Source organism: Puntigrus tetrazona, chromosome 8 (assembly GCF_018831695.1).
Source record: "Puntigrus tetrazona isolate hp1 chromosome 8, ASM1883169v1, whole genome shotgun sequence".
Classification (NCBI taxonomy): domain Eukaryota; kingdom Metazoa; phylum Chordata; class Actinopteri; order Cypriniformes; family Cyprinidae; genus Puntigrus; species Puntigrus tetrazona.
In genome coordinates this window covers 9393370-9419550 of record NC_056706.1, presented here as the reverse complement: position 1 = coordinate 9419550, position 26181 = coordinate 9393370, and the positions used below count along the sequence as shown (strand labels likewise).

Genomic DNA, 26181 nt, shown 5'->3' with positions numbered 1-26181 from the left:
TAAAAAAGCATTTGTTTGCACTCACATGACTTTAGTGTTTCAAAACCGTGTGAGCTGCCTTGTTACATACTGTCTAAATAGGCAGCATCTTAACTAATGTGGAACGTGTATTATATGTGTGTATATTTATATAATTAATACCAATACAAATATATAAATGATTGATGAAAACAATGATATTTTAAATTGTTATTATAAAAAAAATATATATGTACACATTTTTCTGGCTTTATCCCCCATCCTGGTTTTTTTTTTCTTTCACTGTCATGATGCATTCTGGGGTAGGTTTTGGAATGGAGCATTAGTGTCAGGGTCGATAAGGCTTTCTGAGGATTCACGTCTGAGTCAGCAGCCAACCTGATGTCAAACTGCACCCCCTCTTCCCATCTTCCTTTGCTCCTGTGCTCTGTGCTCTGATGTGATCTCTCACTGATGCAGCAGAAAGCACATCTGTGTCCTGACTCAAACTTTTGTGCTTTCTCCCTCCTGCTGTCCTGGGTCACTTCCTGTCCCCAAATGCCCTTATATTTTTCTTTCTATTGGTTTGAATGTCCGTTGACTAGATAATAGCCTTATTGGAAAGCGGCCTGTAGTTCAGCTGTGTAGTTAATTTAAATGGGCCTTTCTGAAAATCATGTGATTTGAAGAAGCAGTAATGTGTCCTAAACAGGAAGTACTAACGGTCCTGGTCTGTCTGTTTCAGAGCCGTATTTTGTGAGTGCTGTGGAATGGGGGCCGCATGTCTACTTCTTTTTCAGAGAGATGGCCATGGAGTTCAACTATCTGGAGAAGGTGGGAGAATATTAGAGCTTTTTGATTCTCAGGTTTTTTATCATGAGGAAAAGACCCCAATGTTTACATGTTTCTCCTTTAGAGTTTCAGAAGAGAGTTAATCAGCACCCAGTAGGCAGCTTTATTCCAATTATGGGAGAAGGGATTGTTTATGGGAATGGGAAAGAAACTTTTGGCATCCATGGAACCTTGTTACTGCACAAAAGTTTGGGGTTTTTTGGCAAACCAGGAGTGGTGGCTTTATGGCATTGAAACACCCATTCTGAAACATTTATTTTTATGTATGAATGTATGCATACATGTATATAATGTATGAACTCAATATTGAGTTATTAGTTATTGTTATTTGTTTCTATTGTGATTGAAATTTTAGTTTAGTTCCTCTTGCTTTAAGTAGAATGACGCTAATATCATCATGATTCCCTGTGAAATCATAAAAATGTATACTTCAGTAAACAAGTTACTCTGGATGAAAACATCTGCCAAATGGATGAATATAAATATAGAATTTCTGAGCTACAAATGAGAAAATAGGAGTAAAATCTTCCTGTGGGAGATCAGCGGTGAATAGATCAGGAATGAGTGGTGGGAGTAATCGGAAATTGTGTTACCGTATGTCCAGTCTGGCAATATTATTCAAATGTCAATACTAACTACTGTATTTCCAGTCAGACACCGCTATGACCTTTTCCCTGTTTTTGCGTTGAATGTTTTATTTAATAATCATGCCCTTTAAAGCTGTTTTGAGTGTAATTTAGGCACACACAAGTTTTTTTTTCTGTTGTTGTTTTTCAGGGCAACAGAAATACCATCCGTCATATCATTTACTGAAAACTGAGAAAAACACATTGACGGAATAACAAGGGTTCCTTTTATGTGAGAATTAGCAATGCAAGATTTCTGCAAGAACAGAATTTTGCTTGCGCAAGCATTTTGTACCGCCGGACCTCGAGGAGAACAAAAAACCCACTATGCTTTGGAATCAGCTTCTCTGAAATCACTAGGCGAACTCGTTTTAGGGAATGCTGACATTTTCATGAATGAATTTATATTAGCTTACCCATTTTACACAGACTAGCTACTCTCCAAAATCTGCTTAAAATCCACAAGGATTAAAAGATTTGGGGCTTTTTTGGAAAGGATTCAGTACTGTTTGATGTGTGTATTATCATAATGCTTAAAATTCCTAATTAATATCTGTTAAATTCATTTTCTCTGACCTTAGGTGGTTGTCTCTCGTGTGGCACGCGTATGTAAAACCGATCAAGGCGGTTCACAGCGTGTACTGGAAAAGCAGTGGACATCCTTCCTGAAAGCTCGGTTGAACTGCTCAATCCCAGGAGACTCGCACTTCTACTTCAACCTTCTGCATTCCACCAGTCCCATCATTCACATGCATGGCAGGGATATCATCCTCGCTGTCTTCTCCACACCCTCCAACAGGTGGGTCACAGTCTTCAGAACCAAGTGCTGACGAATCCCGTTCTCAGCAGCAGTCGAGAAACGTGAAAAGAACCACCCACGATGCATATTGCACACAGAAATGGCAGGGACTGGCTGAAATCACTAGCTTCTCTCTGATTGGCTAGCTTCCAGTTTCCAGAAGTCAGGGTGCACTGGTTTGTATCACTGTTCTACTGAGACAAAGTTGTGTTCGCAAGCTTCTGCGATGAGCTCTTATGGAGAAGAACTAGCTGCAGGATTTGCCAAAGTTTGTGGCGTTCTTTGGAAGATTTTGTTGGAAGCATTTAATAACACAAAAACAAGATACTCTTAAAGATACCTACACTCTGGTTCAGAACTGTGGGGTCAGTAAGATTAAAAAAAAAAAAAAAAAAACTTTTATTCATCAGAGATGCATTAAATTGATCAAAAGTAGCATTCGCATTAAATTCTGGAAATATGAACATGGTTCCTTCAAAAGCTTTAAACATTATAACTGTTCTGAGCATTTGTAATAATAGGAAATGTTTTTTTGGCACCAAACAAGCATATTGAGGAATACTTTGCATTCTAAAATACATTAAAATAAGTTAAATGCAGCTTTAGAGAGTATAAAGGACTTTAATGCTCAAAGGACTTTAGCGCTCTGGGTTTAAATCTTACCGACCCCGGATATTTGAATGGTAGTGTACATAGTCCAACCTGTTCTACAAAAAAAAAAGCAGTTACATACAGTACTGTATAGATCAGGTGACCTCTTTTTGGTGAAGTGGGCAGCCAAAATAAATTGCAATGCAGACTTTTACACCAGACTAAGAACCACCATATTCCAAGCAGACTATGAATCTCTAGAGCTCCCAAATATAGTGCATTAGCAGCCTCATTGATAGACAGTTGAGCTGGAAATATCACAGCCTGGTGGCAACAGTGGAGCGCTGGGAAACGGGTACAATCGCTCTGGGTTTAGGTCGTCCTGTGGGATTATGGGTGAAAAACCACTGAATATAGAACACTGGTGCGACACTGCAGGGAATATTATTGCAGGTTTTAATGGCATGTAGAGAGGCACTGTGAGAGAACAGGAGGGGAAGATATGGAGATTGATGTATGAATGAGGAATGGGATTGATGTGGGTAGATGTACACATGCTGACAGGCTGTCACCAAGATGTCACACTTAGAGAGGAAAGCAACAACAAAACATATATTTTTGGGATCAGGGAGCAAGTGCATGTTTTGACAGAGTTTGCAGGAAATAATTACAGGAAAGAATGCGAGAACACAAAAAGAGGGAGGGCTGTCAAGAGGATGGGAGTGAAGACGCTGAAAGAGTCATTACTGTGAGAGGAAATACAGAGAAGAGAAAATTGAGAGAAAATGGTTCCTGTATGCACGTTCCTAATCGTGTGTGTGATTGAGGTCTGAGAGTGAACGCTTAAAGGCACAGTTCATCCAAAAATTCTGTCGTTTACACACTCTCAGGCTAATATACAAATTCTGACCTGATTAGCCAATAATACTTTTGTTTAAATTATAACAAATAACAGACAATTATTATAATAAAGGTTGTGTATGGATAAAATACTATTTAACAATATTAATTTGTGTAATATAATGTGTATATTTGTATATGTGTGTGTATGGCACTATACATATATACAAAATTCTATATATTATAAAAATTTAATTGTAATATTTCACATGTTTTCACACTGTTTTGTTAATGTATTATTAAATGCCAGCTTGATAATCATTTACATGTTTATCCATTAGTGTTGTTAAATATTTACATTAACTAATATTAAATCACTGCAAAGGTAATCTACATCTAAAATGATTTGTGTGTAAGAATAATGACTCAAATTTCTTCCTCAGTTAAAAATTAATTTCATATCTGGGTGAGCTATGTCTACGGTGTGTGCAAGAGCGTGCATGATGGATAATATTTTTATGAGACCTGTGTGTGTTAGTGGGACAAATGAAGTGTATTAGTGCACCCTCTGAATGATGGAGGAAGGGCAGGACTCCCAGCATGCAAATGTGTATTTGTGTCAGGGCAGGCCAAACCTCAGCAAATGCCAACTCTAATAACATCTCAGTCTGCTAATGGCCGCTCTGGGGTCGAGAGGATAAGGGAAAAATTCTGAAGGATGAGTATATGAGTGTGGTGGGGGGAGATATTTGCTCAAGGACGAATGAATGAGGCGGTCAATAATAGCCCACATCTTCCCCCACCTCTCCTTCACAAGAGTTAAAAAAAAAAAAGAGTCTTATCTGTGAGGGTCCGTCTCTGTCTCTTATCCTGGGGGCACGGATCCACAGTGTACTCAGTTAGAGATGGAGCACCGAGGTGCAGAGGCAGGGATCATCCAGCTGTACAAGCATTCCTGTCTGCAGCTGCAGTCCTCTATAAACAGCGTAGGGGGCTTCGCCAACCTGCCGGGAGGATGTGTGGTCTGTTAAAGAGCTCTCAGACAAATTGCCGGGACTGGTTAGTGCGTGGCAGACACAGCAGCAGGGGAGGACTATGGGAATGAGAGGAGGGCATGTTGGGATGTGGTTGAGATGGGTCTAAGCGTTATGGGAAGGAGAGTAATAAAGTGCAGACTGTCTTAAAAAGCAGTGACTCATGAATTGAAAGTGGTTAACTGCACTATTGTGGAATCTAATAATTTTGCCAGTTTCTCATAAATTTAGATTATATATACATGAGCAGATTCAAATTCTAAATCTTATTTTAAATATTCATGCTCATATTTTTTTTGTTCAGAATAAGGTAAACTTGGTTTCATAGTTATTATTGCTTATACTTGGAGTTGGGCATTTTTTGTAATGCTTTAGAGAATGAGTAGTTCCTTTATAAAAGACATTATATGTTGTGACGGCCTGAGTGGTGGCCGCACATGAGTGGTAATATACCCGTATCACCTTTTTCACACACGACACATTTTGTAAATCATGTTTATTTATGGTTTAGTTTAACTTTCTTGTCAGTTGCATTTAATCACATAAGCATACATGATTTATAACTTTATTTTCCATAGGTTTCATTTATAACATACATTGTTACTGATTTGGAGTGCACACAAATTAGTTGCTTTGTATGTGTTATTTACCTTTGTTTCTATTTTGAGTTAAGTTTACCGGCGACGTGTGGCGACGATTGTCAGGCCCAAGTACTTCAACTTCCTGGTGTGACGGAAATTAGAGTCCGGGTGGAAACTGGGAATTTAAAGGCAAACGGGTCTCCCTGGACGTACCATTCGGAGAGATGGTCGGGGGACGAGCAAGAAAGGAAAAATTGCTGATTTTATTAATTATATTTAGTTGTCTATTTGTTGTTTGGTTATGGGTTAGGTTCTTTGGGGATGATTTAGTGTTTCTTTGTGCTAGGTTTATCTTTTTGATTTGATTCATCTTGTTAAATGTGAAGTATTGTTGATTTCCCTCTTAATTTGTAATGGGCCCATCTTTCTCTTTATAAGCTGTTGTGTTGTCCATTTTTGGGTGGCTTTTTGTTTTTTGGTCTGTTTCTGTCTGTCTGGTTTGTTGTGTAAAGTTACTTTCTTGAGTTTAATTAAAAGGGTTTTTTTTCTGGTGACGGCTGGTGTTCCTTGTCTTTGACCTCTCGGTCCCTCACATATGGTGTCAGAAGTGGGATATTCCAGCCAGTCAAGGACACCAAGCTGTTTATTTCTTTTTTTTTTGCCCCACGTGGTAGTGTTTTGTTACTGTTATGAGCCGTGCTTCAAAGAAAGGTATACCTAAAGCACCTCCCCTGCAGCAAGAGGAAGAAAAAGGTGAGGAAGACCAGGATGTGGTGGAAGGAGTTGAAAGGGGCAAGGCAACTGGAGATCAGGATATCTCAGTGAATGAGTTGGCAAATTTACTTCGGGCCCATATGGCAAGGATGGATGGCCAGGAGGCCACAAGAAAGCAGGAGCAGGCAGCTCAGGAGCGACGCTTTAAGGCTTTGCAGCACCAGTTCAGTCTTTTGCAGTTGGAGGTCCAGGCACGAACCTCGCCTAATCCTTCCTCTCCAAATCTTCCCTTACCTGATACAGGCCAAGAGGGCCCTGATGTGGATTTGGCAGTTTCTGATGGACACTCTGAGGTGTCTGTTCCTCAGCGAAGTTGTAATCCAGTGGAGGGCAGTATAGGTCCACCATTGTCTCAGATACCTCGACTGGAGAAGCTGAGCGACACGGATGATGTAGAACATTTTTAGTTACCTTCAAAGAATTGCTATTGCCTGTAGGTGGACCAGAACTGATTGGGTTTGGCATTTAATCCCTCTACTGACTGGTAAAGCAAGAGCCGCTTATGTCAACATGGATCTGAATGAATCTATTGACTATGATAGAGTGAAGTGTGCTATCTTAAAGAAATATGATGTCAATGTTGAAACTTACAGACAAAAGTTCCGTTCCCTGACAGTAGATCCAACAGAGAGCCCAAAGAGCTTTACAACCGGCTCAAAGAACTCTTTGGAAAGTGGATCCAGCCTAAAAGGAAAACAGTGGAGGAGGTGAGTGAAATAATCATTCTGGAGCAATATCTGAGAATGTTGTCTTCTGAACTCCAGGTGTGGGTTCGAGAAAGGGATCCCAGAACAGCACTGGAAGCAGCATCCTTGGCAGAGGTGTTTGTTGCTGCCAGAGGAAAAAATAAGCCGTGGGCTTGGAAACTGGTCAATGATCGCCGTTCTTCTGATATGCCTCACTTCCAGCCAAGGAAGGTAGAGGGGTCTGGTAAGCCATATATGGGAAAAAGTGCTGCCCCTAACTTAAATTTTGCTTCTAAACGACCTCCCATATGTTACCTGTGTGGCCAAGAAGGGCATACAAAGCCAAATTGTCCAAAGGTATCAGCTCAGTTTACACAGCTATGCCTAGTACCCGGGAGGGAGGCAACAAAGACCCCAATTCCACTGAGAACTGTAAATGTAGAGATAAATGGTGAGAAATTGACTGCTTTGGTTGACACCGGCAGTGACAAGACTTTGGTGAGAAGAGAATTTATACCGCCCTCTTTAATTAGCACAGTGGGCAGATTACCTATTTGCTGTGTGCATGGGGACGAGAGATTGTTACCTACCGCCAGTGTTTATGTGAAGATAGGGGACCAGACCTATCTGGTGGAGGTGGGGGTGACTGATAACTTGTCTTTCCCTGTGATTCTGGGCCGGGATATACCAGTATTGTTGGAGTTGTTGCGTACAGTACAGCAGTGCCAGATGGTGGTGACTCGAGCAAAGGCGAACCAGTCAGAGGAGATTGGGCACACACTAAGCACTTTGCCTTTTTTCAATGAGGAGATTGAGGCTGGAGTGCCAAAGAGGAGAAAGACTAAAATGGAAAAGAGACAAGAAAAGGTAAAATATGCTGCTCGTACAGTACCTGAAAATACACTTTCTAACTTGCCTGTGAACTTTCAGATACCCACTAACATCATTCAGCTGCAGCAGGAAGACTGTAGTCTCACCGAGTGCTTTGCTAGAGCTGCAGGTGAAAGGGAAAGACCGCTAAAGGACGGTGCAGCCAGGTATGTGATAATGAAGGGGTTGCTCTATCGAGAAATCGGGGCCCAGAGACAATTGGTGGTTCCACAGTGTGTTCGAGAGAGGGTGTTACATCTTAGCCACTCTATTCCTTGGGCTGGCCACCTGGGGAAGAACAAGACAACTGCGAGAATCAAAAAGTATTTTTTCTGGCCTGGTTTGAATGTAGATGTGGCTAACTTTTGTAAAAGCTGTCCTGTCTGTCAGAAAGTTTCTCTCAAGCGTCCGTCAAAAGCACCATTACAACCGCTTCCCCCTTATTGGTACTCCATTTGAAAGACTTGGAATGGATGTTGTTGGTCCCGTGGAGATGAGTCGCTCTGGGAACCGCTTTATGTTGGTGATAACTGACTATGCCACCAGATACCCAGAGGTATTTCCATTAAAATCCGTGAAGGCAAAATCAGTAGCTACGTCCTTGGTTCAGTTATTTTCCAGGGTAGGATTTCCTGCAGAAATTCTAACTGACCAGGGAACAAACTTTATGTCTACCCTGTTGAAGCAGGTTTACCAGCTACTGGGAATCAAGAGTCTGCGTACTACCCCCTATCATCCTCAAACCGATGGGTTGACTGAACGATTCAATCAGACTTTGAAACAAATGTTACGCAAGTTTGTCAGTGAGACTGGTCGGGATTGGGACCAATGGTTGCCCTACCTGCTATTTGCATATCGGGAAGTCCCACAGGCTTCTACGGGTTTTCACCTTTTGAATTGTTGTATGGCCATGACATCAGGGGCCCGTTGGCTTTGTTACAGGAGATGTGGGCGGGAGGTTCTGGAAAAGATCCCCCTAATGTGGTCTCCTACGTTATACAAATGAGGGAAAAGTTGCAGGACATGACTGCTTTGGCCCAGAATCATTTGGCAGAAGCCAAGGAACAGCAGAAAACCTGGTATGATCCTCTGGCTCGAGAAAGAAATCTGGAGGTCGGGGGAAAGGTACTTGTCATGTTGCCCAGTCAAGAGAGTAAACTGTTAGCCAAATGGCAGGGTCCTTATGAAATTAAGAAACGCCTGGGTCCTACAACATATGAAGTCCGAATACCTGGTCAGGATCGTTCCAGTCGTATTTTGCATGTTAACCTATTGAAAGAGTGGGTTCCCCGTTCTGAAAAAGCACAGTCCCTCATGATTCGCTCGGTGGTAGAGGAAGAATTAGAGGAGCAGTATCTCCCACAGCCAGTTCCTGGAAATCTTGGGCTAAATCATCTAACAGCTTCCCAGAAAACACAGGTACAATCTCTCTTTACTTCAAAAGTATTTTCAGAATACCCCGGCTTTACACGCCTAATTGAGCATGATGTAGTGCTGAAGCCTGGTGCTGTGGTGAAACGCCAGAGTTATAGAATTCCTGAACGGTTCCAGGCGACTTTGCAAGAGGAGGTGGACCTTATGCTCCGTCTGAACATTATTGAGCCGTCAAACAGTGAGTGGTGTCATCCCATAGTCCTTGTGCCAAAGAAGGATGGGAGCATTAGGTTCTGCATTGATTTTCGATATTTGAACTCTGTATCCCAGTTTGATTCCTATCCTACCCCTCGTATCAGTGACTTAATTGATCGCTTGGGTCAATCTATGTATCTGACGACAATGGACCTATCTAAGGGATATTGGCAGATCCCACTGTCTCAATCCTCTCGTCATCTGACTGCCTTCAGAACTCCAGGTGGGCTATTCCATTTTAAGGTACTACCCTTTGGCCTTCACGGGGCTGTGGCAACATTTCAGAGGTTAATAGACCAAGTATTACGTGGTTTACCATTTGCTGCTGCATATCTCGATGACATTGTTGTTTACAGTAACACCTGGGAGGAACATGTGCGGCATCTCCAGGAAGTGGTGCAGCGCCTTCAGAGGGCCGGCCTCACTGTCAACCCCAATAAATGTGCTATAGCTAAACAAGAGACCGAGTATCTGGGCTATGTCATTGGCCGGGGTGTTGTACGACCACAAGTTCAGAAAGTTCAAGCTTTGAAGAAGTGTGTGGTGCCTCAGACACGCAAGGACCTGCGATCCTTCTTGGGTATGGCTGGATTTTACCATCGGTTTGTCCCCAATTTCTCTAGCAGAGCAGCTCCTCTAACCGACATGGTGGGGGCACGTTGTTCGAACCGGCTGCAGTGGACTGAGGAGCGGTTGAGAGCTTTCCAAGATGTTCAGGGAGCTTTGACAACCGACAGTGTTTTGCATAACCCTGACTTTAGTAAGCCTTTTGTTGTACAGACAGATGCCTCTGAGAGGGGAGTGGGAGCTGTTCTATTGCAGGGGCCTTCAGAGAGCCGTCGACCAGTGGCTTATATTAGTCGTAAACTGTTTCCAAGAGAGGTACGCTATTCAACAATAGAGAAGGAGTGCTTGGCCATAAAGTGGGCTTTGGATTCTTTGCGGTATTACCTACTGGGACGTGAATTTACCTTGGAGACTGATCACAAAGCTTTGCAGTGGTTGGAGAAAATGAAGGATTCTAATGGAAGAATTACAAGATGGTATCTTGGCCTACAGCCCTTCCGATTTAAGATTCAACATGTGCCTGGTAAAGCTAATGTTACTGCAGACTATCTCTCTCGCTGTAATGGCGAGATTTCTGAAGGAGGGGGAAATGTGACGGCTGAGTGGTGGCCGCGCACATGAGTGGTAATATACCCGTATCACCTTTTTCACACACGACACATTTTGTAAATCATGTTTATTTATGGTTTAGTTTAACTTTCTTGTCAGTTGCATTTAATCACATAAGCATACATGATTTATAACTTTATTTTCCATAGGTTTCATTTATAACATACATTGTTACTGATTTGGAGTGCACACAAATTAGTTGCTTTGTATGTGTTATTTACCTTGTTTCTATTTTGAGTTAAGTTTACCGCGACGTGTGGCGACGATTGTCAGGCCCAAGTACTTCAACTTCCTGGTGTGACGGAAATTAGAGTCCGGTGGAAACTGGGAATTTAAAGGCAAACGGGTCTCCTGGACGTACCATTCGGAGAGATGGTCGGGGACGAGCAAGAAAGGAAAAATTGCTGATTTTATTAATTATATTTAGTTGTCTATTTGTTGTTTGGTTATGGGTTAGGTTCTTTGGGGATGATTTAGTGTTTCTTTGTGCTAGGTTTATCTTTTTGATTTGATTCATCTTGTTAAATGTGAAGTATTGTTGATTTCCCTCTTAATTTGTAATGGGCCCATCTTTCTCTTTATAAGCTGTTGTGTTGTCCATTTTTGGGTGGCTTTTTGTTTTTTGGTCTGTTTCTGTCTGTCTGGTTTGTTGTGTAAAGTTACTTTCTTGAGTTTAATTAAAAGGGTTTTTTTTCTGGTGACGGCTGGTGTTCCTTGTCTTTGACCTCTCGGTCCCTCACATATGTACTGTAGTCTTCTTTCTGTTCTGGTTATGTTATATTTATTTAGTTTGGCTTCTGTAAGATTTATTAATGCTTTTGAAAGAAGTCACTTATATTCACCAAGGCTGCGTTTAATTGTTCAGTAAAAACAGTGCTATTTACTGCAGTTTCAAATAACTGATTTATATTGATATATTTTAAAAAGTAATGACAGCAAAGATGTTAATCTAGTCTTTAGTGTCTTATGATCATTGTTCTGACATACTGAAAACACTTCCGCTGCTTAATATTCCCATGGAACCGTGATACTTTTTTCAGAATTTGGTTTCAAAATTTAAGTATATTTACTCTCAGTTTTGATCAATTTAATACGTCCTATAAGCATGTTAAAAAAAAAAAAGAGTAGTGTAATTTTTCACTTCAAATAAAATTTTGTAATGACGTGATTCATTTCAGAGGTGGTTGGTTTAATTCATGGCTTGAAATGGTTTGAGGAATGTTTTTACATTTATTTAGAGAAAATGAATGGGAACAATGCTTTCAGAAACCAAGAATGAAAAAATGAGTCATTATTTCACTCTGCTGTAGTCTTTTTTTCGCTATTTATGCACATGGACTCTAGCAGATGAAAGGAAATCATTGGGAAGAAAAGGGAGGAACTTGCATTGCCCACATGAAGCCCCACAGCTCATTGAGTCAGAACATGTGCTAGGGTGTTGAGGATGTTTTCCAGGGCTAGCTTTTCTAGGTGTTGTTGCTATTTTTTTTCAATTCTGTCTTTCTTACCCAAAACTTTAGCACATTAGGGTATGTGCATTTTTCATCTTTAATCATCTGCCAAGAAAATGTCAGATTGCTTACAGTAACAGCTGGAAAACTGGAGGTATTAAGCTTGAACCCAGAAACCAATAAACTAATCTAAAGCCTCTATTTACAGGCATTCATATGCATATATACAGGTTCTTCAGGTCAGTTCATTGGTCAAGAACATTTAAATCACTTAAGAACTACATATCTCCACTCAAGAAACACATGCAGTGAAAAATAGTTTAATGGTCTTCAAAAGACAGGTTTCACTCTCACAAAAACAGAGCAAGCAGGAGAGAGGTGTTTGCTTCTCATTTGAGCTCCTGAGGCTTCGAGGTGTGGGGCCGAGGCTGCAAGCAGGGCAGGAGAGATAGGGTGAGATTGTTGTAAATGAGAGGCTGCAGGTGAGATCATCCTCTCAGTGGATTGTGGTGGGTGCGGAAGGAGGATGCAGAGTTCAGATTGAAGGCCTGAATCTGCTGGAGAGGCACACTCTCAGGTTTGAAGCAGCTGAGGGACGCGTAAAAAAGAGAGTGGAGACAGCGAGGGCTCATAAAGGTGGAGAGGAAGTACAGGAATGAGCAGCGAAGAAGTGTTTTGACAGAGCTCCAAGATGAGATGCACAGAAAAAGACACACAGGAACTTTTTTTGTTTAGCTGTAGCAGACCACACAGTAATTCAATCAGTTGCCTTCACTGATCTTTGAATTTGACTTGTATATAGTACAAATTAGTTTTAAGTGATGGTTCACTTAAAAATAATAATTCTGTCATCATTTACTCAAACTCATGTCAAATTTTACATATAAAGTAATAATTATTTAAATAATAATAATTATTATTATTATAATTAATAAGTAAAAAGAAATGTTTTGTATTTTTCTTATTTTCTAGTTCCAGTATCTAAAGATCAAGATAAACAAAAACCTACTTGAAAAACTGCATATAAAATATAAAGACTTGTTTTCACAGAATTTATCTTAATATTATCATTATTATTTTCTTACTGAGTGTATTTTCTTACTGTTTCTTACAATTAGAAAATCTGTTAAAATTCTGCTAATGCAGTAAGACTAAAAATCTTCTAAAAATTCAAGGTACGACCATAATATTTTATAAGATGCTGCTTCTGGAGTAAATTTGGTCATTTTTGGAAAATTATGTTCCAAAATGTATCATTCAAAAATCTTTGTGATAATGAGGTCACAACCAGGAGCTACTCTGTATTCTGGTAAACCAACTGATTTTGTTTCATTATTTATACCAATGTTAGTTTTCTTTAAGAAATGTAACCATCAATACAAGATGACTAAATGCAACAAAAATTTTTTAACAGATTAAGTAAGGCACAATAATTTAACAGATTAAGTAAGGCACAATAATAGTTCAGCAAAAACATTTTGGAAAATGTTATGTATAAAATAATTTGGGTAACACTTTAAAACTAATTACTGTTAACTAGTTGAATATTACTAGCATATAGGCTGTTTATTAGTTATTATAAAGCTCATGTTAATTCTTATTCTGCATTTTAGGTCCCTCAATCCTACCTAATATGTAAACATTACTACAACAGCTACCTAATTAGCATAATTAGTCTGTTGAGGAAAAACTTCGGTATATGAAAGTTATCTTTTATTAATTTTTTTATAAGAAAGTGTACAAGTTATGAAATTCTTCTTTGAAAAGAGTTTGTGTTCTGCCACTGCTGCAAGTTATTCACCTGTCAGGGCTTTTGGAGGATCTGCAGTGTGTCAGACTGATGACACTGATGATCAGGCTGATATGGACCTAATGAGGTCTTGTCAGAAAATTGCCTGCCTTATGTTTAAGTCCTGTCACTGTGTCTGCTGAATCTGAATTATTTCATCACCATCAATCAAAAGGTCATTCTCAACTGCTGTCTGGCCTGCGGCTTCACACACGCACCTATAAACCAGGGTAAAACCGGTAGACATGTGACAGATGTGTCTTACAATGCTATTGGAGACAGCTGTTTATCCTTGCTTCTGCCGCTGAGCATTACAGACCCACATTAATTCCCTTCCAACCAAGCAAGACACATTCAAGCACGCATACCTGGGCCACAAAGCCCAGATCAACATGAGCGACTTCGTCTGGATGTCACTCTCTGGACCTTAACCTGCCAGTCATTTACTTTATCCCATAGAATACTGGTAAAAGTTACTGCGTGCAGTCTGTTTTCCACGCAGAAGGTGATGTTCTGCATCTGAGTTTTAGCACCGAGAAGCCTGTGAGAGATATAGAGCTCAAGAGAGTGATGCAGAGGGAGTGAACGACTCACCTGTGTCAAGGATGCAACAGAATACAGCTGTGGCTTGTACTTACAAAGTGCGTCAGTGCCAGGAAATCTGAGGAGGAAATAGAGAGAGAGAGAGAGTGGGCGTAAACGAGAAGTGAACTGACTCACCCTGCATGACTCTCTGTTCTCTCTTAAGAAAGTCTTTAAGCGCTGAAAGCTGTCGCTTCTCTGGAGACAAATCACTTCAGGACAGTTCAGAAATTGAAGCTCTGTTTCGTAGTAGGAGGAAAGAGGTGCTCTCACTAACTAGGTTTCCATCCACATATTTTTATGCAAATTTTGAGATATTGCATCAAAAAAATGCTGTGTGGAGAATCCGAGAAATATCTAAGATTCACAAAATATGCATAAAAACTGTTCTGCTCATACATTTACATACCACTTGCAGATACTTTCAACAAAATAAGAGGGTTCTTAAAAATTCCATGCCTTTTTTTATTCATTGCTGTCCTGAAAGAGATGCCACATAGCAGTATGTTTACATACAGTATAATCCAGACTTTTAAAATCAAAGGTTTATTGTGAGCATCCATGAAAGCTCTCATACATCCATTAAATCTTTTGCATGAAAGGTTCATTGTTAAAGAACCTTCACACTAGGAAAAAGTGGTTATATTTAGCAAACCCTTTTGAGAAAGCTAAATTTTAAGAGTGCACAAAACAAAATAAAAACTCAATCTACACAAATGAACTAGATAATGTGTACAAATGAACCCTTTTCAACTGTGACTGCATGACTGTGACATCTATCTTTCACACTGAGCACAATTAAGGAACTTGTGAACAAATAAGTGCATTAATAGTAAGGACGCTGGACATTTTGAACTAGGTTTCGATTAAAGATCATATTTTTCCATTTAGTACTGCCCTTCAGAAACCACATAAGATTTTTAGGTTTCCCAGAAAACCGCACAAGTACAATTTACACTGTTAATCCAATGGATAAACTTTACACCCCCAGGCTCTTAATGCATCATGTTCATATTGCCTTTTTGAACATCAGTGAATTTTTTCATTCCCTGCATGACACATCTAATACAACTATATTTTATATGAACGATTTTATTTTATTTAGTTACTGAATCATTTTAGTGTGTTAACCTGATGTTATTATATGTGTGACCTTGCACACCATCTATGAGTCTTGGCCATGATTAATGGACAGGCACTTTATGAAGAATTCTGACACATCATGTGGCTTTCTATTGTACCACTTGTATTATTATTGGAGAAACCGAAGTATGTTTTTCACAGCTGCATTTGTGTACCGCTGCATTCTTGAATAGATCCTCTGCGGGAGGAAAAGGTCAGTGAGTGGAAGAGCTTGCAGTCACCCAAGGTTTCCGGTGACAGCTCTGGACAATATTCTCTGCTCTGTTTGCCTTGAAATGTCTGTCCAACTATCCACTGTACAGATCTATTCAAGGCTGTCAACTGATGTGTTTTCGACATGTTTGTGATGAATGAAATCCATTTTGTGTTGCAAGCCTCCTCCAGCTCAGAGCACTATCGTGTTAAAAGAACAAATCTGAGCATATCATGTAATAAGGACATTTGTGTTGTATTTTTGCAGTATTCCAGGCTCTGCAGTGTGTGCTTTTGACATGGAACAGCTGGCTGGAGTGTTTGATGGAAGATTTAAAGAGCAGAAATCGCCTGAGTCGATATGGACACCTGTTCCAGATGAGGTTGTGCCCAAACCGAGGTATTGAATGAAATGACATTTACAACTCTAGAGAGTGTTTAATGTCCTCAAATGCCAACCTGCATTGAAAAAGTTTATAATAATGTGCTGTGTTTGTAAATTTCTCAGGCCAGGTGGTTGTGCCATACAAGGCTCCAGGTTCCATTCCTCCAATTCTTTCCCTGATGACATGTTAACTTTTGTCAAGACCCATCCACTGATGGATGAAGCCATCCCATCACTCGGCCAGAGACCATGGATTGTTAGGACCATGGTCAGGTAAGGTCAACTTTTTCTCTGATATCCTAGACCAGATTCTCTACTGTTGCAAGATTCATGAACTGCCTTTTGTTATTTTGTGCTGTTTTATGTATTCCCATTATCATGTTATCAAAATTCTTACATCAAAAAACATTATCATTTAGAAGTAATGGGCTATTTTCTGTCTTGTTTTTTGACCCCCCTCATCAGAACGCTGTTTGAATAGGTTTGATAAATTGTAGACTCAGCAGTAAACACCCACTGCCATGACTGGCTTGTGTACATTTGATGTCTGTAATAGCAGATAAAGCAATAGTAGTTTCTCCCACTTGTGTGGTGCGACATTACTGTTGAATTCAATATAGACAGAACAGCATTGTCTTTTAGTTTCAAACTTTTAGAAGATTCAATGCCAAATTCTGCTTTGTTTGTAAATGAATGCCCAGTAACATGAAGTGAACGAAGGACTAAGTTCTTACTAATGTATTCTTACTGATTCATCTTCTTTTTCCTAATGTTGGGATCAGATGGAAGGCAATGCAAAGACTGTGTTCTTGGCACTGCACAGCATCCTGTTGTCTTCGTGTTTTTTATCTTTATAGTTTGATTTCTGCATTTGCCTCTCTTTTTATTTACACTGCATGTGCAAATCAGTGAGTTGGCCCAACAGGCAGTGATGTAGAAGCAGACATTGATCTTCTAAGGAGGTGGTGTTTAGCCTACTATTACATGCCTGCTATTGTGGCATGTTCCACAAGCTGTCTTTTTGGCGACTGCCTTTAATGTAAGCTGCAGACCCTGAAAAAATCAGGAAAAATTTTGATTTTCCAGTTCATGACCCCTTCAAAGCATGCCTTCTAGACATGATGGTTTCTGGTTTGTCACTGGTCTAAAGTGGATTAAGTGTTTCTGGATGAGCTATCAGGTCAACCTTCTAGACTAAGAAATTACCAACTTCAACCAAGCTTAAGAATTCTGATTGTTCACAAACTTGAAGCAAAGGAACACATAATGCGCATTTAAATTTAGCTGCTGATTTCTCTCAGTCATTCTTTCCTTTATTAAGATCAATGCTACACATTTGACCGACCTACTGTGACGTCTGCTAGCATTAGTATCTGTCCAATCTCAGTCTTCAGACTATGGGGTTCCAGCATCTGGGGTTTCTCAGCATCCCGCAGGACAGAACAAGATTATAGTGACAAGTTGTTTGTGTCATTTCAAACACTCTGGGAGATCGTCCTATTTTAGAGAGCTGAATCATGCAGTATTGGCTGTTTCCTCAAGATATGCCAGTTTGTTGATGCAAATTGCTTTTCAGATTTGTGCATTTTGTTATTTTGGTTTACAATTTAATACCTTTTTTCCTCTCAGCTTCATTTGAGAATTAATTAAGTTGTCTCGTCACTTTCAGATACCAGCTCAACAAAATGGTGGTCGACACAAACTCTGGTCCATACGGCAACCAGACAGTCCTCTTCCTGGGCTCCAGCCGAGGGACCATCCTTAAATTCCTCGTCACCCCCAACAGGGATAACACAGTGACCAACAACAACGTGTTCCTTGAGGAACTGGAAGGCTACAACCCAGACAGGTAGAAGTTAATGCTGAAACATGAGCTTTGGTGATTGTTTTATGCAGACAATCACAAGTCATGGCATGTAAACAGATGGCGCATTAGCTGGTCATTATCTCTTGTGGAAAGCGGCAGGAGTTTGCAAGCAACACTCATTTTCCGTGGATAAAGTGTTAATTGCATTCTTCATGTAGACAGACTAAACGCTGTTTAATCTGTTTCTCCTCGCATACTGTACACACTGTGTATCTCAAAAAAATGATGAAACGTTTTACACACTAAACCAAAAACAAGGTAAATCAGGTTAATTTCTGTGTAATTTATCAGAACAGAAGTGTGTATTTGAGAGCGTGACTGCTTTGACAGTGCTAGCTGTGTCTAGCTCAGCGGGAAGCCAGCTAATCAGGGGAGTGTAGATGGAGTAATCAGATCAGGCTCCGATCATGCTGGCCTTGCATAACCTCTGCCATCTCTCATCACGCGGTGGTGAAGTGGTAAATTGTTTGACACGCGCAGGGTCAGGGAGTCCGAGACCAACAGAAACCGTTCAGAAATGCCTGTGTCATCATCCATATCGATCAAGACACTGTAGCGAAGACAACAATGACATAATTATAAAGGAGGCTATAATGTTAATTGATGTCAGTCTCTCTTTATGCACTCTTTCCCTTTTATCTTGTCGCCTTTGTAGCATCTGTGTAAGTTGTCTGTTTTTTTTTTTCCAAATAGTTTTTTTTCTCGCTTGTTTTCTATGATCTATCTATAGCAGTGGTTCATTTTCATCTCTTACGTCTTCTGTTTCACTCTCTTACTCATATGCGTCAAGAGAGGCTGATTTTTTTTCTTCTTAAATCAGTTTAAACTTGCCAGCTGCACCTCTTTATCTCACCCTCTGTCTGTTCTCTTCCTGTCTCTCTTTCGTCACTTGTTTTGGCTGCCTAAAAATGGATCTGTATGACTGCAGTTTCATTCATTAATTTTTGTCTCTTTAACAACTCAGTGTTAATGTATTGAGATTAATTCTCACAAAATAAAAAAATCTACAAAAATAAAATAATACAAAGTGTGTGTGTGTGTGGCATAAATTCTGGATGATTTACATACATATTATGTATGTATATATGTATACACACACACACATATGATTTAATGACATGTTATGTAATTGTTTTTATAAATTTTTAATTGGCTGAGTAAAATTTTCAACATTTTCATTTTCAATATTTTTCTACTTTCTAAATCATTTAGCTTTTTAAATTAATCTGCTTTTACAGCTTTTCATTTTTTGTGTCTGTAAAATGAGATTAAAATACTGATTGGGAAAATTACTTTTTGAAGCAAGCTTGATCTCATTTCTGATGGCCTTTGGTAATTGTGGCTCATTACTCAGATTCGATGCACAAAGAACTAATGATTTCTCCGCTGCTATTGAGGCCATTATCATAAGCGTTTCTTTAACCATATGTATGTGTGCATATGTATACAAACAAATGTGTTTTCTAGCCAGCATGGCAGGTGCGAGAGAGATACTCTAAGTGGTAAGTGCCAATTAAGTGTAAAGCACAGAGGAGTGGGTGGTTGCCAGAGTCCTAGATATCAATCAGATTAGTTACTGGGGCTAAGCACAAAGTGACAACACATTAATGTGATATCGCATTAATAAGACACGCGTTTTCTGTCTGTAGCCCTTTACGCCTCATCCTGTTTTTCATTCAGAGGGTGAAAGTTAGTGTCAGTTCATTAGAGACATACTAGAAAACAAGCCGTTATCTTAATGGATAGATGGCCTTGGTTTGAAATTTCAAGATTGAAGATGGCAAACAAACTTTTATGACTAAGCTCCAATGTTTAACGTGTTAAAAGAATAGTGTAAAAGTAATGCTAGCTTGAGGTTTTGCTTGTCTAGGTTTTGCTTCATTAGTTCTTGTTAACATTATATTGTGTTAAGATAAACATTATCATACTGTGTTAGGCTTGGCGGTTTAGACTATTAATGTAGGTTCGGGTCACGTCATTCTGTATCAAACTGTGTTAGAGTGTGTTCTCGGTGTAAATTGTGTTTGACTTTCTCCCTGCACTCTTTTAATTTGTTGCAAATTGATTTGGACTGTGTGTGTTCCAGGTGTGGGACGGACTCTCCTCAGGCCAGGCAGCTGCTCTCTCTCACGCTGGACCGCATCAGTCACAGCCTCCTACTGGCTTTCCCTTCTTGCGTGATCAAAGTGCCTGTAGCACGTTGCCAACTCTATTCCCGCTGCATGAAGTGAGTGGCACATACACACTTGTTTAGTTAGCACACCATATCATACCAAGAACATATCATGTAGTCTGTTCTTTTTACAGTATATACCACTAAATTATACATTTACTATTATTATGTTGCATTGGTCCAAAAAAAAAAAAAAAAAAAAAAAAAAAAAAAAAAATATATATATATATATATATATATATATATATATATATATATATATATATATATATATATATATATTAAAAAATGTTAAAAACATTTTGTTAATGACCAAAACAAGATTTTGCAAAAAAATTGCAGAATCTGGTCAATTTCATATTGCTTTTGCTGGATTTGAACAGTCTCAATGTCTGTTGTTCTTATTGCAAAGCATCACAAGACAGATACTGAATACAAAGCGCAGGGATGGTCAAAGAAGTCTAGCGAGCGTTTTGACAGAATGTTGAAAATCACCTCAGGGTGTGACAGCTTCAAAATAACTTCCAAAACCTTGAAAAAGACTTGCAACGGTGAGGAACCTCCAGTTTCTGGCACTTGCAAGGCCAGTATTTAGGATCTGTTTGGAGATTGAACATGTAATTTTGAACACAATAACAGTCCATGCATGCAAAGGTGTTCCTTAATCCCATTGAAAACCTTTGGGAAATTCTAAATCTGAATTGCAGCTGATGAATAAATCTCAGCTTTGAGATCATTTTAAGGAAGCCTGGCAAGAAATGATGCACGACACATGCACATTGCTTTTTGAGCAATGCCCAAGAGAATGGCTTTTAAAATCAAAAACGAGGGCGGACAAGATAAATATGAATAACAGATTATATTGAGGTCAATGTATGCTTTTATTTCCTGTAAGCTACATGCTATTTTTATAGATGTGCTTTTTTTCATTGTATAAAACCTATATTCTATAATAAGCTATGGTTTACACCTCCCATTGACTCATTGGCAATGTTTTAAATAAAGCTATTTAAAATCGTCCAGAATTTATGCCTAAAATATGACTTTAATGTGAACGGTGACATCATTTAGTGCCTTTGTGAACTGTCTGCCCTTTTTAGTAAAATCCCAACAATTGTTTCTACTGTAGCTCTCAGCTCTAGGATAGTTTTGTGGTCCTGTGATCGCTGGTCATCAGCCCGTGCTCTGTGTCTGTGCCCGTGGGCCATCGGTGCAGCCCAGTGAGGCGCACTAACACATGTCACACGTCTAATGTGTGCACTGAACCAGCTGGATCATACTTGGATGAAATCCAGTGGAATTAAACTATATACTATCTGGGGCCGTAGGGGTACCATTCATGCTGGTTTCTGTTCTTTCACAGGAACTGCATCGCCTCACGGGATCCCTACTGTGGCTGGACCAGAGGAAGCACCTGCTCTTTCCTCCGTGCGGGTACAAGGTGAGATTTGGCAGTGTACCTAGAGGCATAACCTCCCTTTTGTTCCCTATACAACAAGATTTCCATCTTCTAAAAAAGCACATGTCCAAAAAACACTAGTTTTTGTGTTCTGCCTCTGTTTAAATACACTTGTGAAAATCTATCCCCCCTCAGAGAGATGGTTTTATTGAGTTCTGTGTGCAAATACAGGTTGTCTGCCGGTATTCTGAGATCAAAATGTGGAGACCGTTTTACCTCAGTGCCGTTATGCAATTACAGCTCTCTTGGCTGGATCTGATTTGATTTACCAAGGACGGTCAACCTGTGGATCGATCCTGTCTCGAGTAATACTGAAAAATTCTCACCAATTGAATTTCACAGCGGAAAAAACAATACAGAAGTAGTTCTAATTACTGCCGCTTGCTAATACACATAAACAGCAAATATGCAAAACAAGTTTAGAGTCTTTCTGTCGGCTGTTTATCAGTCTGTATGTGCTTCTCAATGCTACGATATGCCTAATGTTCATCCTCAGGAGAGCGGCAGGAAAGAATCTGCGTGCTCATTTAAATTCTCGGGGTGGTTCACCACTGTAGTATAAAAAACTCAGCCATATTCTCTCAGAGGAGTTCTGGAGATTACAGCTCTGCGCCTGCAGTTTGTAGAAACATTATATTTTATAGACATTTCACAGAAAGCATTTAACCATGCGGGTGTAAGCCTATCTTCTGAAAAACTAAGACCCTGGCAGTAAAAGACCCCTGGCTGCCTTGTTGTCCTGGGCTTTAACTAATTGCCAGTGGTAGTGGAAAGAGGCTGGTCCCCCGGTGCACGCTTCTGCTGTGCGTAGCCTTCGGCCTTTCCTCTGTTTGACTTATGCGGTTGGAAGAAAGCCATTCGTGAGCCGACTGCAGTCATTTTTCTTCATTAATGTGGCTTTAAGGTAACACAGAGCATCTCTAATAGAGCACTGTGATGCCTCTGTTCGCAAGACTTGATCAGGAGCGCAGTTTGAGTTTCTGCACACATCCTATACAAGCTTTTAATGTGCAATATCACTTATTATTTAACCCAAGAGTACAAAAGCAAGAGAAGTACCCTTCAAGACAACATTAAAAATTGTTTTCTTTGAGAAAAAAAAAAAAGAGAGAGTAAAAAAAAAATACAGAGGCATTACTGTAATTGAGACGGTGCAGTTTTATGGCCTGTTTATGTGGTTTTCTGATGAATGTTTCTACTACTGTTCTTTCTCCCATTTCACCACAGGCTTCCCTTCGAGCAAGACGTCGAGCACGGAAACACTTCTCACTTGGGCGACTGTGACGGTAAGAGAACATTTTTATTACAACAATAAAACTCTTCACGCTGTGACCTCCCGTTTTCTGCCCTCGTCCCGTCAGACCTGCAGCCGCTGTCGTTTTCCTCCCCATTTTGAGCTACTGTTCTGCGGCAAGAGCCTCAGCTCGGGTGCATGGCGATCACAACTCGTGCTTTCTATTTATAGTTCCCCTTTCATCTCCGATTATGTTCGTCTTGGAACAGCGTTGAGTTCTGGGTGAGCCTCACTTGGTGGGGTTCATCGCAGCAAATCAATCGTTCAGTCTGAAATATTCACTTGCTGTAGAACCCCTTTGATCTTGCCGCTGATTTTGCACAGACATTGGTGCACGTTAATCCTGGGTCCACCACAGGAGACCTCGCTCATCTGCTGTGAGCCACAAACACTCGGATGTATAAATATTGCATAATGATCATGTCTGCCTGGCTGGATTTTAATCTGCTCATCAGGAGCTTTTGAAGTTTTCCAGCCCCTGTTTTAGTTGCGGTGCAGAAGCCAGAAAGTAATGGGGTGGTGGGGCCAACTGCTGTATTTGCTAATGTGTTTCCTAATGGAGAAGATCAGTATGTCTGGAAAAAAACATAGAAACTTTGTCACAGCAGCATGAATAATGTGATGTAACTGATTTTCAATATTCTTGCAAAACTTATCTTCTTAAAATGAGCATATGTTAGTCTGGTTCCAAAACCTAGTAAGTTGTGTACTTAGACAAGACTTAAAAGAATGCAAAGACAACTGCTTGTGGTGAAAGTACTAAAGCAGCATTGCTTATATCCATTGCATTGAACACAATACAACAATGTCAAATGAGAGAAATTTCAATGAGAGAGAATGTTAATTTCATTATCATCTCAAACTAACCTAATAAGCAATCATTTTTATAGCATTTATAAATCTATATTAACATGTACTTATGTAAGTATGTCTTTTTTTAAAGTACTATATAAAAACTTATAGTCACACTTTATATTAGGTGGCCTTAACTACTATGCATTTGCATAAAAAATAAGTAAAGTGTACTTATCATGGTCATACTGTATTGCAAAACACTTTTGCTGCTATGATATAAGTAAGGTTTGGCACAGGTTTGGTGGTATGAATAGATTTAAGGGTAGGTTAAGGTCAGATTGGTCTACAGTGTAATTATAAAATTACAGAAATTAAGTACAGATGGAACTACATATAGTTATTTTATACATTAATAAATACATTGTAAAACCGTGTATTTACAAAATAAGTGAATTTGTACCAAATGATTAATTGAAACGTGAGCACATAGTAGTTAAGGCCACCTAATATAAACTTAGACCAAAAATACTATATACTAATTATATATACTAATATACATTATTTCCACACAGTGAAAATGTATGCTTATGCACGGAGTAAAATTTGATAAATCACGTAAACATATTTTTCATTGTTATTGTCTTGATTTTAGTTTTATTATTCACTATATTCCATATACCTATGCTTCTGTTTCATTCAGTATTCTATGTATTGTAATTTGTTCTTTCAAATTCGACTCTTTGCGTAGTGTAATATTTCTGTTATTAGCTCAGCAACCTGCTAACTTCAAAGTGTATTAAAATCAATTGTGAGTCGAGTCTGCTTAGAGGAATTGCTGCTTTCTCTTTTTTGAGATAAATAATAAAAAGTAAAATAAATCCTTGAAGCAAGATAAATTTACTTAAGAAGCAACACTGCATTAGATATTAAAGCATGTTTTCAGTGCTGGTGTTTTTTTTTTGTCTCCCTGCGCTGGCAGATATTTTTTTCACTTATTTTAAGTATAAACAAGTTCAAATCAAGTGAATAATTTGCCAGTGCTGCCAGACAAACACACTCATACTCAAAATACTATTTATAAAAAATAACCTAATGAAATGAGTCTTAATAGCTTATGTGGTGTTGTTTTTTAAGTAAACTTAGATTTAGATTTACATTTAGACCAGCACTAACTTACACAAACCAGTCTTGGTCAGCATGTAAATTCATGCTGGTTTAAGCTGTTCTGGTCTCTTAGACTAGGGACTTGCATGGACAGCGTCTCGTTCTTCATCCTTAATAAGTCTTGTGTAAATAAGTGTTTGCCTGCAAGGCTTTGATCAGCAGACCGCATGTCACATTCATCACGCTCCTCGAGTGCCATTCTCCTGGGCCTGCAGTGCAGAGAGACATAGGCCAGGGGTTGAGAAGTGGGCAGTTTAGAGGATGTAGCACTGCATCCATCACGATTTGTAGCTGGTGACTGGCTTTCATCTCCTGCTGGGAGGGGTTGCAGACTCTGATTCGAGGAGCAACCTCGGTGATTGAGATCCCCTGGATGAAACTGAACTATATATGACCCCAGATGTCCACATGCATGTCCGAGAGGGCGTATAGACGGACGATGTTAACAGCTTCTGCTTAACGGCAGAAAAGTGGTCAGTGGAAGTGGGGGCAGAGAAAAAGAATTGATTTTCATCCCGCCTCTCTGACTCGGTCTAGGCTGAATGATTACGAAGGGTGGGATCCATAAACCAGCGAGGGAGATACAGAGGACGAAATGGTACATAGAGAGATGAAGTAAAGCAAGTATAGATGGAGGGCTGGTGGTGGTTGTCAGACAAGCTGGAGCTTGTGACTGAGGGCAGGTGTCTAGGGTGGGGTAGAGTGCACAGACGGGGGCCGTGAGTGATGTAGAGCACAAACTCTGATGTCTCCTGTGTCACAGAACCATCACCGCTGCAATTCCCACAGGCCTTGCGCTGCTATAACTCTCTGACATGCTCTCGTTGCCTTCTGTACAGCAGAATCAATTTCTCATTCCCTCGCTCTTTCTACCTCTCTCGGTTTAAAAATAGTGCAATTTTTCTCACTCTTTTTAAAAAACCAGTACTTTGTAAAATTCTAGACTGGCTAGTTGACAGATATCAGGGACATCAACTTTTGTTGTCAACGATTTGTGCTTTAAGTAGTTTTTTTTTCTTTTGTCATAAATCCTTTTTTTAAAATCCAGTTCACTTTAAGTGGTCATATTAATTATTTAGTTTTGTTTTTTTAGTTATGGTTTTGGCAAAACTGATGTAATTTTTGTACTGTTTATGTTTTCAGCTTTTGAAATTGCCAGTGTATTAATAGTACCCCTTTATTTCAGAAAACATTCCATTCACTGCAGTACAAGAAGATGGCTAGTTAAATAACATATACATTTTCATATCTTCAGAAAAAAGTATTACATATAAGTAGATGGTATATAAAAAGTAGGCTTCCAGTGTGAACCGCTTTATTTTAGTGTAGTTCAATTTAGAGTTTGTAGCTCAAATAGTTTTACCATTTATTGCGGTTTGCTATTCTTCTTTAAAAATAAGGCCAGTATCCTTTTTTTCAGCAAAATAGACCATTTAATTAGGACTGTCATTTTTACATTTTTGTTTCAATA

General features: G+C 39.5%; 1 protein-coding gene across 5 annotated transcripts in view; it reads left to right on the top strand.

The window, feature by feature from the left end:
* The window catches only part of sema6bb (sema domain, transmembrane domain (TM), and cytoplasmic domain, (semaphorin) 6Bb), a 112179-nt gene that overhangs the window by 71119 nt on the left and 14879 nt on the right, over positions 1-26181 (top strand). For all 5 annotated transcript variants that reach the window (XM_043246890.1, XM_043246892.1, XM_043246894.1 and 2 more), the window contains 8 exons: positions 704-792; positions 2018-2235; positions 15842-15973; positions 16082-16231; positions 17628-17807; positions 19912-20052; positions 21362-21439; positions 22685-22743. In XM_043246890.1, the coding sequence (XP_043102825.1) occupies positions 704-792; positions 2018-2235; positions 15842-15973; positions 16082-16231; positions 17628-17807; positions 19912-20052; positions 21362-21439; positions 22685-22743 (1047 nt within the window). The remainder of the gene's footprint in view (positions 1-703; positions 793-2017; positions 2236-15841; positions 15974-16081; positions 16232-17627; positions 17808-19911; positions 20053-21361; positions 21440-22684; positions 22744-26181) is intronic.